Here is a 19165-nt window from a genome sequence, read left to right as displayed (position 1 = left end):
GTGGGCCTGTAATGAACTCTATTATTGGACATTTTCCTGTCAGAGAACACTACCATGAATTCAAAGAAAAATTCTTATTTACCTTAAGTTTACTTTCCAGAAGTTCAACACTAGTAATCAGGTAGGTAGCCTCAGATTCATTTAACCCATGAACTACAGCTTCTTTGCCAAGTGTGGCATATAAAGTCACAACTACATAATAAAAAATAAACACATATGTTAAATGATAAACATTTATGAGATATATTATTTAAGTCAGCCTTTTGTGATGGGTACACTCATGGATGCAAAGGCATTTTATAATGTCGTTTGATTTCATAGTCTCTGCTATTACCTTTAAATGTTGCCTGAAACTTCCCGGTAGCCCCAGATGTTCCTTACAAAGTCTCAGGATTCTAACATCCTATACCTGAAGAAACCCAGGAATACTGGAAGGGCACAACTGTTCAAAAATTGGTCAATCGAGATTCTCAAGGCCAATAAGCTTCTGGCTGAACTCCTAATTTAAGTCAGAGCTAGCCCACCTAGAACTACCCTGTGATACGCTCTTTCATTGGTCATAGCACCAAGAATGAATAAGTCCTTGAGAATCTTCAGATTGAGGATCTCAAGATGGAATCATGTCCTCACTCCTTCTAGGGAGTTTTTGAGTGGGTCCAATGTCCAAGCTGATTGGTGACCTCCAAGCCTTAAATGGGTGGGCCAAGGAGATCTACCCTTTAGGAGCTACCAGACAAAGGAAACATAAGCTGAAACCAAGATCAGTTAGAATCAAGGGGCATTTGCTAAACTTCAATCAGATTGGAAATTCAGCTCTAGGCTGGTAACCAAACAGCAACATGGTTAAGAAGAGCAACTTTTCACAAGCTGTTGATTGTTGAAGCTGGGTGATGGGTACATAGGGGATCATTTCATATTCATTTTGTTTGTTTGAGATACAAATTCTTGATTACTATACTACACTTGTAGTGTTCTTAATTCAGTGAATAACTGAGTGCCTAGTATGTGGTAGGCATTGTTCTGGACTTTAAATTTTTAAAAACAATTTCATGCACAATGGCAAGAACAAATGCTTATGAATCAGGAATATACCCTATACCTTACTTTCTGGCCAACATATCTAATGTCAGTTCAAGTTGTTATGTGCTCATTTCGCATGTAAAATGGAAGAGGTCAAAGAAAAGGCCTGGAAGTGAAGCAATGAACTAGAATGATCCTAAGCAATGATCGTTTTTTTTGTTTGTTTTAATCATTATTTTGTATGTCATGCCCTAAAAAACACCCCCAAGCCCCAAACCTTTCATGTATAATTCACTTCCAACTGAAAAGTAAAACTCTAAATTCTATCCATTAAGCTGCCAATTCCCATACTGGCGCTTAGAAATTACTTTCTTTAACAGGAATGATCAGAGATCTTTTAACTACAGTATGTACTGTTTTACAGATAGAACTCATGCAGAAAAATGGCTAAGAACACCTACCATGAAAACAACAGCATCACAGGACAACTTCACATGTTACTAAAATCCCTTCTCTCCCCCTCCAAAAACGCAAGGCACTTACGAGGGAAATTGTACTTAAAGCAGGTCTGGGCCGCAATCATCCATTCAGCCCTGGTCTCGCAGAAAATGGCAACAGTATTCTTTGGTTTCAGTCCCAGTGCGGTGAGTCCACTACCAAAATTATTCACTCTGTGGTTCACTTCGAGATAGCTCATCCATTTATAATTCCCAAGAATTAACTGTTAAAGGGAGACATTCTCTAATATTAGTATCTTTATTCAAATAAGCAGTTAAAATACTATTCCAAGTATAGAACTCTAAAACTGCCTTTAAGTGAATATACAGAAGCTGTGAGCACCTTCTGAGAATTGGTTACACAGAATATTTAAGTGGAATGGCAACATATTTAAAACGCATTTGATCTATGATCAAGTGATGCGTACCTTCCCCTTAAAAGAAAAATTAAAAGGCGCAAGAATGCTGTACCTTCTTAAAAACCTTTCCATTTGGCTGCATTTCGTTTTCTTCACTTAGGATTTCTCTGGTCCCAAGGCTGTCTTTCTTCCCAAACTTGGACACGGCATGATCAAATAACTTATCCAGAGTGTTGGCTCCAGGGATGTCTATGACAGCTAGCGAGTCGAAGTGCGTGACAGAGCGATATGGACTTCCGGGTTTGTCTGAAGTGGGCTTAGCTTTTATTCTCTTTGCCATGGCGTTTTTCTTCTTGGCGTTGGTAAGAAAATACCATGGAATAAATATAAGGGCACTGTATACTGTTATTAACAAGTGGACAGGCAGCAAAATAATGGTGAGCACGTTTAGCCTAAGTTTCATAGTGGCAAGGCTCCTACAGTGGTATGTATTTCTTGTTATTCTTTGGCTGCAGAAAGCCTTGTTTTGCTGAAGAAGGCAACAATGGAAGCAGCGGTTAAGAGTAGCAGTATAGCCAAGGCAGTTCAATTTTAATGATACAGATAGAAGTTAGTAATCTTTGGAAGCCGACAATAAAGTACACCTGGAGGTGAAGACAATGAGCCAGGCAGAGAGCAGAAAAAAAAAAAAAAAAAAAAACAAGAGTATTAACAAGTTGATAGCAACACTGATTTAAATACTCAGGTCTTCAGTAGTTTATATAATTGATCTGATACAGAAAGTTGAAATAACTGGTCTGAAAGACTGGCATTTTCCATTTTTAAGCATTGCCATAAACTTCTGAATTTAATTTTGTCTAGGTGTTTAGGTATACTCTCCTCTGAACATCACTCCGCAAGTCAGTTGAGTGACACTACTTTAATGCTTACACGAATGTACGGATGTGATATTGAAGTTTGGCTGAACTTTGGGAATGCCAATAGTGAGGTTTCTCCTAAATATGTACATGTAAAACAGGTAGTTTTAAATAGGATTAGGTTTTATATCCAAAATGGGAGAAATCCACAAATGTAGGTTTATTTCTCAGTGATCAACCCAGAAATACTATTTCTGAGGTAACACTGTTCACGATCTCCTATCCCGAAAACTGTTGAGCAATACAATTGTAAAGTCATTTCCTAAGTGTTCATTTTGTGCTCAAAATTGCACCCGGTGCCTGGGAATAGTAGTAGCAGGTCTCAACTAGTGTCATTCCAGTCCTGGCCCTTGCCCATTACCAGTTAACACTTATGAGGCAGTCAGCACACGAGTCAGATCCACTGTCTTTCAAACTTTTTGGGGGGCGGGGGCAGAGGGGCAGCTAAACCGCTTCTTCAAATAAAAACTCATGCAGACTTCCCACATACGCAACTGAAGTGGAACTGCTCTGGCTGAATCAGGGAGACTGGGGGTATCCACAGCACCCCCCCGGATTTCCCGGAACCCCATTCCCAAAGCGCCCACCACCGAAGCGTTTCCAGGGAAAAGCCTCGTGGAAAGAGCCAAGAGCTGTGGCGTGCAGTACAAGAAATAAATGCAACAGGCGTCCAGAGGGAATGTGAAATGGCCACCAGTAGGTAAGGGAGGCTCTGTGGACATGGGACTTAAACTGGACCCCGCAAAGGAGGAAAAGAATGGAGAGCATTCCGGGCAGAGAAGCCACATGGAGAGACACAGAGATAGGGGTGAAAGGGCTTTGGGGGAGTAGGGAGTGCCCATAATAAGGACACTAGCCTGACTGGGGCACAGTGATTGCATGCTGGCTAAAGAGGCTACGGGAGTACAGGATCTGACAGAGCAAAGTGATTTTGAATTGATTAGGCACAAAACCGGGGGCCATGGCAGGTCAGGAAAATAGTGCTAATTGGAGAGGAACTGCAGCTACAGCCTCAGGGATAACACTAACTCAGGGAGCTGGCCTTCCTTCAGCTGATAAAGCTATTTTGGAGAGTGGCGGCATATTTCAACTATAAAAATTAAAATAATAGTGCACTTTGAGGAGACAGATTGAAGCCCATCCCTCTGCAACTTTTGTAGAAATAGACTATCGAACAGAGGACCATTGTCTGTTTTTACACCAATTACCATAAAGTGGTACCTTAATCCAGCCTTGGTTTTTGTTCATGTCCTTCAACTGAGTGGGGTAAAGTGAGCAAGAAACTACAAGTGGAAAGACCTGGGCTTCAGTCCCCATCTCGGTCACTAACTGGCTGGGTAAGCTTGAGCCAGACAACCGATGTGAGCTTAAGATCAGACTAGATCAGTAGCCCTTAACTTCTTAGAGGTGGTGAACCCCATTTAGAGGTTCCAAGGAGAACTATAAATCCAAGCTACACAAAATGGTATCTACAATTTTAGGGGGTTTGTGGGTTCCCGGAAATCCATCCACGAACCTCTAAGGGTGACACCAACCCCGAAGTAAGAACTGCTGGCCTAGATGATTTCCTGACATCCTTCCAACTTTAAATTTTGTGATTTACCCTACCGAGAAATTGCTTCCTCGGTCTCTCTGACAAGTCTGGACATTCATTTCTTCGAGATAAGGTATGTCAAGTGTCTATCATGGTGTCTGGTCCTCAGTATGCAAGAACCCCTCTAACAATCCTCTCTCCCATCATCCATTTCATGACAACCCAAATCCACAATAATCCTTCCTTTTTCTAACCTCCTACATCACTTGAAATGTCTACCACTCATTTTATCCTTGATTAAATTAACCAATATTAGCAAACATCTAAGCACCTAAGTATATAGCAGAGACCAGTAGTTCTCAACCCTATCAAACCGAACACCTCTTTCTTAGAACAAATATCCTGTAATATTCTTTTATCAATCTCAAAGGGTAGTCACAGATGATAACCTACTTATGTGTATAATTAAAAAAAATAGTAATTCCCTACTGGTAATAGAAAGGAATACCAAAAGGAAATTAACTCAAGACAAAATTATATTTATTTCAATATATAAATTCTCAGAGACAATACCAGAAGGTCAAAAAAAAGTCTTGGCTTCAATTGAGAAACTGTCAGACTTGGGGCTGAAGATATATAAAGAAGACAGCTTTGGAAGGGTTTATAATCTAATTGGATTAACTGTACTATACATTTTTAGTCATTCATGTTATATACACTTAATCTTTTACACATATTTGCCTTAAGCCTTGGAGGTAGGGAAATGTCTTCTACCTCATAATATAGACACACACACACACACACACACACACACTCCACACACAGTAGGCAAGCCTAGAAGAACATTCAGGTGAGGAGAGATCAGAGACATCATTTACTCCAGGCATTTTGAAATTCTTCCTGGTGGTGGCGAGGGGGGCATGGGACAACCATTTGAATAAAATCTTACACGAACATGGAAAACACAAATATATAGAGAGAGATAAAAGCCAAAAGCAGAGCTGCTTTGGTGGGAGAGGCTTGACAGCCCCTGACCAGACTTCTTGGAACCCCCAGTTCAGCTGAATGTTTGATCCACTGATGTCGGTGAATGAGTAGCCAAGTGCACCTTATAACCGACACCTGTCCCCAAGTCCGGTGCTCTTTCAAGCCCACTGGCCAGCTTCTGCCCAGGTTTGCCTGACATCTTAAAATCTTTCCTTGCCAAAGGTTTTCCAGGGTTACACTCACACCTATTGATAAATTTATTTCAAAAAAAGATGAGAACACCTACCACGTGTAAGTTTTGAGCACTTGATACAAAGAGGAGTCAAGCACGCCCTCAGTCTTTTAAATGCATGTACATATGTGTTCATATGTAAGGTAGAGGGCAGGGAGATCAGTTCACAAATATGTAGAACAGATCCCATAAGAGGGGTGCCTGCTTGGCTCAGATGGAAGAGCATGTGACTCTTGGTCTCGGGGTCCTGAGTTCGAGCCCCATGTTGGGTGTAGAGATTACTAAAAAATAAATATATCCCATAAGAACAAAATGCTAAACATATTCAAAGGAGGGGGAAATTTGCATCCAGTTTGGGGGGAAAAAAAGAGATGGAGGAAGGAGGACGTAGAACCATGCAGAAAGGTTTCACAAAAAACACAGCAGTTGAGGTAGGCATGAAGGATGGTATGTTTTCAAAAGACAAAACAACTGGAAAATGAGGACAGTGCTAACAGAGAGAACAAATGGATGAGCGAACAGATGGAGGCAGAACAGGGCAGGATGGATGTGAGAAACAGCAAGTAGTGTAGCAGATGCTTTAATGTTTTCCATGTGAAGTGTTGCTCCACTTTTGGGATCTAAGTCAATGGGAAAATTCAATTTTTTCAGAGCCAAATTTCCAAGCATGCAGCTCTACTCTAAGAGACACATGTGTACGATGATTAAGCAACTCAAGATTCAACACCTGCCTGTTGTGTAAAGGGGGAAATGAACTGTTCTCTACGGAAGAGAAAGTCTGATTTCCTGGGTGGTAAACGGGTTAAACTACGGTAGGAGATCCAGGTCTAACCTCACATGTGCTGTTAAGCAGGACTCTGACCAAGTCCAGTGACTTAAGAGCTCTGGGTCAGCAGCATCGTGTACAGAACAGGAATGCTGCTTGCATTATCTACTTCGTGGCACTGTTGGCAGAATCGTTCCTCACAGCCAGCTTGCAATCCACGGACAATAATCATCAGTCCCTGGAATAAACTGTCTCACCCCGTTTCACTTTGTTGTACTTATCCGGCGAAACTACAACCTGGTTAAATCCAATTCTCCACTGAAGTGGACACCTGTACCCAGGCGGCTGAACTTGGCTGGAGAAAAGCTGGACTGTGCTGAACCCCCCCTCCCCCCGATACCCACGCCGGCTCGCTCCAGCAGGCCCTCAATGCTGTGCAGAAACCACACAGCGCCGGACGGCTCCGCTCACTGGCTTGCCCTCCTGGGTTTCCTGCCTGCTCCTCGCTCTTCCGGCCAGCCCACCGATGCCTGCCCCTCCCCTGTCCTCATTCTCGGCTGCTGGGCTGGCTTACCGTTCCGCTGAGACAACTGTAACAGTCTGGAGAGAACTTGCGCACACTCCCACCACTGCACCTACCCGCCTTCGTGCGTCTGCGGCCACGTGCTCTTTTCTTTTCCGTGACTCCGCCCTCGGACCAGTGCCGCGCGCGGCCAGGGCTGAGCCCTGCACCAGGGCTCCAAGGCCCTGTCTCCGCCTGGGCCGGGTCTCTCCCTGGCGGGGCCGCTCTACTGACTCTTCCCCCTCACGCCCCATTAACGTGCCCTGCTCCACTGAATCGTGCCCATTAGCATCATAACAGGCTAGTCTTTCTCTCACCTTAAAAACCATTGCCTCTCGAATGTTCTCTGACCACAGCCCCATTTCTTGGCATGGGGACTTGAGAGTCGCCTATGCACTTCCTCTCCCAGTTCTCTCCCCCTATTTTCCTCTTGAACCTACTACTCAGGCTTTTACCCCCTACCACTCCACAAATTGTTCTGGTCGAGGGCCCCAACGACCTCCATGACCTCACACCCCCAGGTCAGTTAATGCTCCCTCATCTCCCTTGACTCATCAGCAGCCTTTGACCTGGACCCCTCTGTTCCTGATTGAAACTTCTTCACTTGGCTTCCAGGAGACCACATTTCTTCCGGTTTTCTTTGGACTTCCCTAGCTGTTCCTTCTGTCTTCTTTGCTGCTGCTTCTTTATCTCCCTGACCTCTAACTGCGACAGTCCTCAGTCACCGAACCTCCCCTGGGCTTTCTCTATACTCACTCCCATGGTGACCTCATTTAGTCCCACAGCTTTAGATGGCATATATACACTGATGACTCCCAGATTTCTACCCCCTGCCTGGAGGTCCTCCTTAAACAGCGGATTTGTAGACCCAACTTTTTCCTCAACAGGTCCATTTCGGTCAAGTACCTCAGACTTAATATGGTCAAAGCTGAGCCACTGATCATCCTCCCACAGACCTATCCCATCCAGTCTTGCCTGGCTCGGTAATTCCAGTTGCTCTGACCAAAAACCTTAGAGATTCCCTCTTTCACTCCTCTCTCTCTCTCTCTCTCTCTCACACACACACACACACACACACACACTCCACACCCAACTCAGCAGCAGCAAATCCTACCGGCTCTACTTACAAAACACGTATCAAATTCAACTACTGCCTACCACCTCCACTGCTACCATCCTGGTTTCAACCACTATCATCTCTCACCGAAATAAATGAAATTGCCAGTCTGATCTCCCTGCTCCCACTTTTATAACAAAGTCTAAATTTGGCAGCCGGAGCGCTCCAGCTAAAATGTAAGGTAGATTAGGTCAGTCGTCTGCCCAAAACCGTTCAAAGAATCCCCATACGGTCCACTCAGAAGTTAGCCCTCACTCTGCCCTATGAGACTACAAGGATCTCTCCCCTCTCTCTTGAATTTCTGACTTCATCTCCCATGCTTTCCTCTGGCTCATACTGCTTTACTTCAACCTGTTCCTTGTGGTCTCTGGAACACACCAGGCATGATCCTACTTCAGGCCCTTTGTACATGTTTTCCTCTCTGCCTGGAATATTCTTCTAAGACCCCTGTGGAGCTTATTCTCCCAGATCCTTTTTTTTTTTTTTTAAAGATTTTATTTATTTATTGAGAGAGAGAATGAGATAGAGAGAGCATGAGAGGGGGGAGGGTCAGAGGGAGAAGCAGACTTCCTGCTGAGCAGGGAGCCCGATGCGGGACTCGATCCCGGGACTCCAGGATCATGACCTGAGCCGAAGGCAGTCGCTTAACCAACTGAGCCACCCAGGCGCCCTCTCCCAGATCCTTTTTGTCTTTACTCAAGTATCACTTTCTCCAGCCATCCTAAAAAGGCCCCCCCACACCACCAGTCCCTTTTCTTGCTCTGTTTTTGTCCTTAGCACCTATCACCAATACAACACATGCTTTCCTTTTCATATTTGTTATCGATGTCCCCATTAGAACATAAGCTCCATGAGGCAGTTTACAGTCTGCTGCTGAACACTCAGTGACCACAACAGTCCCTCTGTGCATTAGCAGTGCCGTAAATCTGGTGACTGAAATAAGAACGGATGTAGCACTGCTCTGGAATAAAGTAAAAATATACGCCAAGTGCAACAGCCTGAAACCCACCAACCTTAGTCATCTTAAAAAAAAAAAAATCACTCATCCGTGTTGACATTCTAGGACAGGGTATCCTCTTAAAATCCCTACAATAAACTTGAACCTCTTTTTAGCTGCTTAATAGAAAATATGAAACTGGAAAAACTGCCCGTGCACAGAAGTAAAAGACTGCTCCTGTAAAAGCAGGAAGGCTACACAGTTGGGACTATGTGCTTATTCACCCGTGCCTCTCACAAAGGTATGCTGTCTGTCCGCGTATGAAGAGTGAGACCTGCTGCCCTACCCATTAGGAGGACATGAACTCGAAGTTGTGCTTCCTTGAAATCAAGAAATTCATTTGTATGGCCTCCAGGAAAGGGCAGGCCATCACCTTCGGTCATGAAACAGTTCGCTGTTCCTGTTGATGGTTACTGTTTCATATAGAGATCAGATGAATAACCACTCATTGAGCATTGACTCTGGGCTAGGCACTGTGCCCAGTCCTCTAGATACATTATCTCATTGAATCCTTCAGGAAACCCCTTTGAGGTGGTACCCTCATTTTACTGATGATAGAACCAGTCTCTGAGAGATCATTTGCCCAAGGTGACACAGCGAAGTAGGGATTTTGATCCAGGTCTAATAGATTTCAAATAGATTATAGATTTAAATAGATTTTAAAGCTATGCTTTCAGCTCTATTGTCTGTGATCCTGATCATACTGGTATAATCTAAGTAGGTGACAGTGATAAACTTTGTGTATGTAGAAATCCTGGCAGCAATTTTGAGCACTGATCCATCCTATATCCCGAGACATTTTTATAGGTGGAAGAATGTCCTTTAGGTATCGAGTGAGTCCTAGAAGTCTTAGGGGAAAATGAGATAAAATTTTACTTTTTGTCTTGAGGTCAAGTTTAATGTTAAATATTTCATTCCAGTTACTTCAAACGTTCTGAGATAGTTAGCTTAAACACAAAAAAGCATTAGTGATACATTTAAGCTCTAGTACACAAAGTAAACAAACACTACATATTGATTAAAGTCTGAATTTAAAAGAAATCATCTCCCCCAGAAGCACATGACACAACATCAATTTAAAAATGAAAAAGAAAAACTAATAAACTGAAGTCCATTAATACTGAGACTTTTTTTTTCCCAAAAGTTTGAGAAAACGGACTATACCAAGCAAGGATCCATGCATTTGCCAAGTTGAAACACACAATAAAGACAGATTAATGTCATCTGTCCTTCACAAACAACCTTATGAAAATATAAAAGGCATCAATTTGAAAATCAATGATTAACTATGTAAGTGCTACTTTAAGAAATTGCATCTTCAAGTCACACAGCATTAAAAGGGGTAATTTAAATACCAAATAAAGAGACAATTTGCCTTCTGTATCCACTCAACATTAAATCAGAAAACAATTATAAAAGTTCCAAGCAGGGTCCTGGGTGGCTCACTCGGTTGAGTGGCTGCCTTCCGCTCAGGTCATGATCTCAGGGTCCTGGGTTCCAGCCCCGTATGGAGCTCTCTGCTCAGCAGGGAGTCTGCTTCTCCCTCTCCCTCTCACTCTGTGCTCTCTGTCTCTCTCAAATAAATAAATACAATCTTTAAAAAATAATAAAATAAAATAAATAAAAGTTCCAAGAGATTAAACAGATAACATATCTGTGGCACTTTAAAAGATCATATTTCTACATAGATATTGCATCAAGACTTTTATAAAGGGGTGGAATGCTTTTTTTAAAAATATCTTTTCTCTCACACACTATTAAAAAGTTCCAAATGATTTTCAAACATAGAGGAGAAAGCTCAAATACGATGTTAAAAGAATGGCTGCATTAGGTTAATGAAATCAAACTTCACAGGAGCTATATTACAATATAATACACTTCACATTTTAATATGAAAACTTTAAAAATGTTACTATTTTAAGAATATAAAAGGCATTAAGGTTAGCTAGTAGGATCTTTTGCTGTTAGTTTGCAAGACTGAATAACTATGTGAAATATATATTCATCCGCCCTTTGTCTCATCAGATTCAAATTGATAGACCAACCTAATCAATATGGTAGAGTCTGTACAATCAAACTTTAGATCTGATACACAGTAATTATAATAAATACATCTGAAAACTGAAAAAGCAAAACAAAAACAAAAACCTAGGGCAAACATATACACACCCTGTTCCAACACACTGCACTTGTGCCTAGCTAGCTATTTGGACTACAAACCTCTCACCACTACGACTGATCTTTGGGTGCGTCTCTAACAAGATTAACCGAGACCGTCTACTTCATCACCTGGAAAGTTATTAACCCCTGAAGTCGCCATCCTGCCAGTCTCTTCCCAGCTTTTCCCAGCAAAGAAAACACCTCAGCTACCATGTTGAAGATGCTCTTTCACACTGTAGCAAAAGTCCCCTCCCATAATGTTTTAAGAACATCCCCAGCATGCATCAGATTATGTTTTTTCTAGGTCATAGGTTCTTATAATTGGGATCTTACCTATATGTGTTGAAATGAGGAGATCTAGGAGACAATGTTGCTGCCTACACACTTCACATACACTGTGTATGATTATGCACCTATTCCTAATTTTAAGTGATCACAACATGCTTCATTTTTAAATATGAAGCTTTCAAAAGTCAGGAGCTGGCTGTACAGATTTAATCCAAAGTTTACATTTAAGGACTTCTGAGGATAGACCAAGCTAGAAGTGGCAGCTACTGACAAAGCATGATGTTATGATCCAACTTGATTAGACATCAGGAGAAAGGGAGGAAAACTAAGTTCTGGGAGGTATGTATCTGGAGAGAAATAAAGAGGGTTCAGTGCCAATTTCAATGTCCTAGGCTACTGCTTAAGATGAACTGTTACAGACCCCTGTGGACAGAACCTTGCTGCTAAATTAGAGGGCACATCGTGCCATGGGGCAGACTTGAATTTTGTCTGTAAAGACTATTTCCCAGGTATTTTTTCTCTAGGGGAACACAGTCATGGTTTTAATATAAGCTAATCAAAAATAATTCAAAATAACTTTAAAATTAACTCACAGTTATAATAAATGTATTGTGTCCAAGTGAGAGACGGTCTCTCTCCTATCATGTTATATATTTATTAATAATAAAGTAATACAGGGGCGCCTGGGTGGCTCAGTCGGTTAAGCGTCTGCCTTCGGCTCAGGTCATGATCCCAGGGTCCTGGGATCGAGCCCCGCATCGGGCTCCCTGCTCAGCGGGAAGCCTGCTTCTCCCTCTCCCACTCCCCCTGCTTGTGTTCCCTCTCTCGCTGTCTCTCTCTCTGTCAAATAAATAAATATTAAAAAAATAATAATAATAATAAAGTAATACAAACTGCAGACTGCCAACCATGATTATAAAAAAAAAAAAAAATCTGTGACCAACATAACACTTCACCTAATAACAACTTTGTGTAACAGGGAGAATTTTGCAACCATACCTTTTTTTTTTTTTTTTTTTTTTTGCTACATGACCCACCCTCTACATTTGCTAGAGGAGGAGCCAGTCCAACAGGTTAGTTCTTTGCTAATGTGGTTTCCCAGTACTTTATACTGTTAAAAATTATGCAATAATGTAGTCTTAAACCATTTCTTACAAAATGGCCAAATAAGTCACTACAATTCAGCCACATGGCCACCATGTGAAACTGCATTTTTTTTTTAAAAGCTCACTCTGCTCTTCAGTATTAAATATACCTTTGTAAGTGAGACTAATAAAAGAACTCGAAGACTGATAAATCTGTTGGAAGACTGAAATCCTGTAGCCATTCAGTCAACTCTCAAATATTAGCACTAGTAAAAAGAAGAGCACAGATATTCCAAAGACTGGAGAGAATTCAAAATGTTTTTTTTTTTATTCTTAGCATTTCATTATGGCTGTACCTGACATTTTAGAAATTAAAGAATTCTTCACTAAAGAAGGAAGCCATGTGACACTCAATACAAGAAGCCATGGAAAAGTTAATGTCTCCATACTAGGGATGAGGAATACATTCCATTCTGTTCTCTTCACATTCATTTGTTTCCCTGGCCCATGCATGCTTCACTAAGGTGAGTAAGGGAGGGGGATCAAGGAATTAGGTATTTCTGCTTTGAAGTGTATTTTGGGACAGCCAAGGCCCAGCTAGGCCAATCTAAGAGGAGTCTCTGAAGTGTCAAAGACACTCCAAAGAATCTTGTAAACTCGTGAACAAAACTGGACATATGTTTCTGCCAATGTGTTTGGCAACTCCTACTCTTTGCCTTGGTACTTTTCTCTTACATATCTAGAAGAGAGCTGTAAACCGAGTGCCATAAATGTTTATCTATATTTATAGGGTGTGTGTGTGTGTGTGTGCGCGCGCGCGCACGCGCAAGTGTATCCATGCGTGTGGGAGGAGGAGGGGGGAGAGAGAGAGGAAACGGACTCTCTGTGGACAAATAAATCAACTATAGAAGCGTGAATACTACTGCCCTCACGATGGCACCACAGTCTATTTCCCCAAAGAAACACTAACCTCACTGATACCTTACCTCTTTTATCAACCATGGGGTAGCGTGCTAAGTAGCTGAATTCAGAGACGGCTAATTCAGGCTTGCTGATGAAAATCTCTGGCCATGTTTAAGATTTTTCTAATGCAGGTTAATAAGTAGACTTTAGCACCAAGCTACACAAGAACATTAAGTCTTGAATTTCTTTACACTTGGAATTCAAAAATAGTTATTAGCACATAAGAACTACTAGATCTTCTGTTTCAAGTTTCTAACCTATTATAATTAAAGCGATTCTCAGAAGACCAGAAATACAAGAGAGGCAACATTGTATCCAGGGTTTTGGTCTTGGTTCAGCAGCTTGCTGAACTGTAAGATCTGGAACAAATTAAATAACCTCTTGTCTGTTTCCTCATCTGTAAAATGAGAAAACTGGATTCTTATTTTAAGATAGCACAGGCCTGTAAAAGTTTTAAAAGCAAAGGATGGTGAGGGGAATGACACAGCTGCCTTGGGGGGTGGGGGGCAGGTATGGACATTTAAAAAAAAAACAAAACCCTATCATTTGCCATCACCATCATTTCCTAAAATACAGAATGTATTTAATGCCCCCAAATTAGATGGACAGATCTTATAATAACAAGCAATCATTTAAATGGGAAGAGTTTAATCTTAAAAAATGCATGGTCTGTTGTCCTTACTTTCCTCACCTCACCCTGGACGGACCACTAAAAACTCCTCACTGACCAGCACTGGTCTAAAAATCAATGTTTGGGAAACACTGGACTGGGTAATTTTCAAGGTCCAAGACTCAAACTCTAGGACTCTAATTTTATGTGTGCTGTTGTGTTTCTTTTATTCCATGCTATGGTCTAGAGTAGATGCTTCGGTGAGAGACAGGGCTAATACCTAAAATTCTGCAAATCAGAAATATATTTAAATCAGTTTTACGAACTAGTAACTAGAACAAGCTTCAATTTATTAGGGAGAGTATCCACTACTACAGACTTCATGCCATCAAGAATAACCTCCTTACAGATTAGAAAATTGAAGCAAAAGGAAGCAAAATAGCTTGCCAAAGACTCGAAGCCTGTAAGCCTCAACAGTCAGAACTGGAACTCCAATCTGTGACTCCATTTTTTGGTAATTGCTTAAGGAAAAATATTTTACTTAGATTTCAACTATCACTTCCCCTTTTAGAAATGAGTGGTGATGGTTTAAATTTTAGAAGCTGTACAGGGTAAAAAGTTTTCCCATTTTACTTTTCCAAATAATGCCCTTTAACACAAACATGGAGATTGGCAGGTTTTTTCCACTACAAAAAGAGTCAAGATGCCTGTTAGTATGTTTAAAACTTAATTTCCTCCAAAAGCTGATAAAATTACAAATTTAGAATTTTCAAAGAATACTTACAGATTTCCTTTTTCTCTTAAGAAGAACACGTATATCTTTTGTGATTTCAATCTGTAATAAAAGACAACATTTATGGGTACAGTAACATAAGAAAAGAACCCCTTTTAAAAACACTCAAGTGTTGTTTCACATCACCTGTGCACCTTAGTTCATGATGAGCCAGGTATCAAAGGGAAAACAAGAAATGATTAGAGATGATCGTCTGGCTAATGTAGGATTGCAGAAAAGTAACTGAGCCTGACTAAGAAACAGTAGTCTAAACTGTGGGAAAATGGCAAGATGAAAAAATGGGCAGAGGAACTAAATAGTCATTTCTCCAAAGAGGACATCCAGATGGCCAATAGGCACATGAAAAGGTACTGAACATCACTCATCATCAGGAAAATGCAAATCAAAACCACAATGAGATATCACCTCACACTCGTTAGGATGGCTATCATCAAAAAGACCAGGGATAACAAGCGTAGGCGAGTTTGTGGAGAAAAGGGAAGGTCTGTGCAATGTTGGTGGGAATGTAATTGGTGCAGCCACTCTGGAAAACAGTATGGAGGTTGGGTAAAAAATTAAAAATATAATGATCACATGATCCAGCAATCTCACTTCTGGATATACAGCCAAAGGAAATGAAAACAGGATATCAAAAAGAGATCTGCACTCCCATGTTTACTGCAGCATTATTCACAATAGCCAAGATAAGGAAACAACTTAAGTGTCCACCAATGGATGAATGGATGAAGCAAATATGGTATGTACATACAATGGAATATACTCATAGTCATGAGAAAGAAGGAAAGCCTGCCATTTGCAACAACATGAATGGACCTTGAGGATATGCTTTGTGAGATGAGCCAGGCAGAGAAAGACAAATGTTGCATGATGTCACTCATTTGTACAATCTAAAAATGCCAAACTCACAGGAACAGAGTAGAATGGTGGTTATCAGGGCCTGGAGGGGAGACCAGGGGAGACACTGTTAAAGGGTACAAACTTACAACTAGAAGATGAGTAAGTTCTGGAGATCTGATGCACAGCACAGTGATCACAGTCAACAATGCTGTGTCATATACTTCAGAACTGCTAAGAAACTAGATCTTAAATGTTCTCACCACAAAAAAAGAAATGATAATTATGTGATGCCAACAGAGGTGTTAGCTAAAGCTAAGGTGGTAATTGTAACAATATATAAATGTATCAAATCAACATGTTGTACACCTTGCACAATATTATACATCAATTATATCTCAATAAAAAATTTTAAAGTAAAATGAAAAGAAAATGGCAAGAAGCAAGAGTCATGCTGTTAAAAGTCTTATCTGTACCTCTTGTCCTCCCCCCACCCCCAATCAGGACAGGAGTCAAGTTCAGGGATAAAGTCTGACCACAGAAAACTAGTCAATCTACCCAGATATCCCCACCACAAGTGCCTGCAGGTGCCTACCGATTTTCTCATCAAAACCCAAAATGAATAATTTCCTTTAAACAGTGCAAGATTCTTTCCAAATCAAAATACCGCACTGCTCTAGTAAAAAACCTAGAGATATTTTCATCTTCTTTCAATGAATATACAGATCAGTTTTATGATGCTCTTGAAGATATATATATGCTATGAAGGTTTACGGTCAGTTTACAGCTGAGGAATAACCTATTTTGTACAGTGCAGGAGAAAATGACTTATCATCTGAATACTCAAGAATAGTAAAATAAGGCCCTTCCGTAATTTGACATCACTTACTTACATTCCAGCACTGCAGGGGTATCCTGGGCACTTTTAAGATTTTGAAGAAGAAATGAAGTCTTAGCTCCATGCAGTAGTACTCAGTACTACTTGCATGGGACTCTGAGAAAAACCCTTCGAACGCTTTTTTAAAAAAAATCTAGACACTCCAATGGAAGCCGCAAACATCCATATGACTAATGACCACACTAACTACTTGGTAAATGAAACAGTTCATTTTCTCTTTTGCTACCAACAGAACAATGAAGGAAAGAATGATTTATACCCAGGCCTATCACTAACAGAGCATGCCTTTTGTTTTGTTTCATGGAACTACTTCTCCACTTCAAGTGAATATCCACAATCTACTTTTGGGGAGGGTGCGCTGGGGACAGTATCAGTACATGGTGAACACATGGTTAAGACTACTTATAAACAGAAGGCATGCTACTTAACATTTTCTTATTTTTCTCCCACAGGGCTAACATTTGATATTAACATAAGGAAAGTAAATCTCTGCATATACATACTCAAATAAAGTCCAAAGAGCTCAAAAAGAGAATGTTGGGGAAGAAAAACTTCATATTTCTAAGTACAAATGGATAGATTTCCCCCAACAGATTAACTCAGGTAACTGATAAACAACAAAGACCAACTTTCTACAAAATCATTTAAAGACCTATGGGTGGCAGGGGGGGAATACAAAACTATCCACTAGCTTGCTTAATTTGGAAAATAATTTTATCCGTAAATATTTGTAAAGGACAGTTTACACTTGGTCATTGGTACTATAGAGGGAGAAGATGGAGAGGAGAATCAAGTGTCAGAGAATTCTCTCAGCTGAATGAGAGCCCCAGCTTCAACCTTCTACTCATTTCCAGTCTCACAGTTCTCCATCAATCAGGCAAGACAAAGCAACTCTAGGAGGTTCTTAAATACAAGAGACAGACATGATTTTTTTTCAGCACCTGTACCTTTAATGGACATTTATTTCATCGTTTAAAAAACAAAACAAAAAAAGCAACTGATGCCCAGCAGACAGAGGAGAACTAAATCACATTTCCTAATCTAATTTTTTTCTACACAATGGAAAAACCGACCTTGAACTTAACTTCTCCCCTACCCTCCCCCCTAAAAAAATAGCACCCTGCTCTTAAAGTTATTCTATTAAAATAAATTGAAGAAATAATTTCATATAAAAGAACTAAGCAGATGATCACCGCACAGCTTCCATTTACAAATGACTGGGACTAGGGATGATCTGGCTGAAATCAGAATGCAAATTTGAGACACACTTTTCACTTTCACATGTATATGCAATTTTTTGTTAGCACAAGGAAGTTGGAAATCCTTTGCAAGGCAAATTTTTAACAGACTGAAGCATATAGTTTGTTTCTACTTAATGATCACCTGGTGGCATGAAAAAAAGAGAATACAGCATCCAGAGTTTATCGTCTTTCAATTAGGAAATGAGGCAGCCCTGAGAAAGCCTTACTCATCGAATACCATGAAGCAAAACGGTGTCCAGGCAGCTAACAGGATGGTGATTAAGGAAAAAGCAACCACAAATACGAGGCAGGGCTGTTCAACTTCAGACAACCCTCATATTTTCAGACAGACTTCAAAACAAACCATTAATGTGTTTAGTTTTTGCCCTCTTGCAAATAAGTTAGTCTGCTAACCAATATTTTGAAAACATTCTTCCAAAGTAAAGTCAATACTCAACTTGTGATAACATCTGTTGGAAATGTTTAAAGCACGATCAATCTTCCTCCTGTAATTAATGTCTCAAGGACCAAGCTTAGTACGTTTAAAAGAGAATGTTTCAAAAAGAGTGGGAAATATTCACAAAGTCCTGAGCATTTAGTGTGCAAATCTAAAAGTAAATTCTGGCAAGTCCCTCATAGAACAATCTCCTCAGCAATGGTCTTTTATAGGTCTTGCTTCAGATAGATGCATGTAGGTCATGTATTCGCTAATGGATAAAAACTGCCATAACTATAACACAGTTCAAAGGTTAGAAATGTTGAAATCAAGAAACAACACAGGTGGGTGCCTGGGTGGCTCAGTTGTTAAGTGTCTGCCTTCAGCTCAGGTCATGATCCCAGGATCCTGGGATCGAGTCCCACATCGGGCTCCCTGCTCAGTGGGAAGCCTGCTTCTCCCTCCCCCACTCCCCCTGCTTGTGTTCCCTCTCTCGCTGTGTCTCTCTCTGTCAAATAAATAGAATCTTAAAAAAAAAAAAAAAAAAAGAAACAACACAGGTACAAAACAGTATGTATGACTCCATTATATACACATATATTTGAGTGGGTACATTCATAGAAAAATTAGCAAGATATGCACCAAATATTAATGCTAGCTATTGCTGTGTGGTAGGATTACAGGTGAATTTTACATTTTAATATTTTTGTTTTGTTTTAATGTTTTATATACTTTTGTATTCTTTCTGCTGATTTCAATAGCTTCCAAAATTTCCATAAATATTATTTTAAAATGATTTTTAAAAAGTCATAAAGAAGAAGAAAATTACATTTAAAACAGGCCTACGTGACTATCATAAGCCAATCAAA

The 19165-nt window shown here is 40.5% G+C and overlaps 1 protein-coding gene across 5 annotated transcripts in view; it reads right to left on the bottom strand.

The window, feature by feature from the left end:
• ACSL4 (acyl-CoA synthetase long chain family member 4) overlaps positions 1–19165 on the bottom strand; it is a 73016-nt gene that overhangs the window by 26633 nt on the left and 27218 nt on the right. For 2 of the 5 annotated variants that reach the window (XM_081808433.1, XM_081808435.1), the window contains exons 2-5: positions 14879–14929; positions 1989–2228; positions 1564–1741; positions 83–192 (exon numbers count right to left, since the gene is read on the bottom strand). In XM_081808433.1, coding sequence (XP_081664559.1) covers positions 83–192; positions 1564–1741; positions 1989–2216 — 516 coding nt within the window. In that variant the 5' untranslated portion in view covers positions 2217–2228; positions 14879–14929. Of the gene's footprint in view, positions 1–82; positions 193–1563; positions 1742–1988; positions 2521–14878; positions 14930–19165 lie in introns of all 5 variants that reach the window. The other 3 variants (XM_081808431.1, XM_081808432.1, XM_081808434.1) reach the window with 2 other exon arrangements.

The sequence above is a fragment of the Leptonychotes weddellii genome, chromosome X (genome assembly GCF_054177405.1).
Source record: "Leptonychotes weddellii isolate Sample4059 chromosome X, ASM5417740v2, whole genome shotgun sequence".
In the NCBI taxonomy this organism is placed as follows: domain Eukaryota; kingdom Metazoa; phylum Chordata; class Mammalia; order Carnivora; family Phocidae; genus Leptonychotes; species Leptonychotes weddellii.
This window is presented reverse-complemented; position numbering and strand designations above follow the sequence as displayed.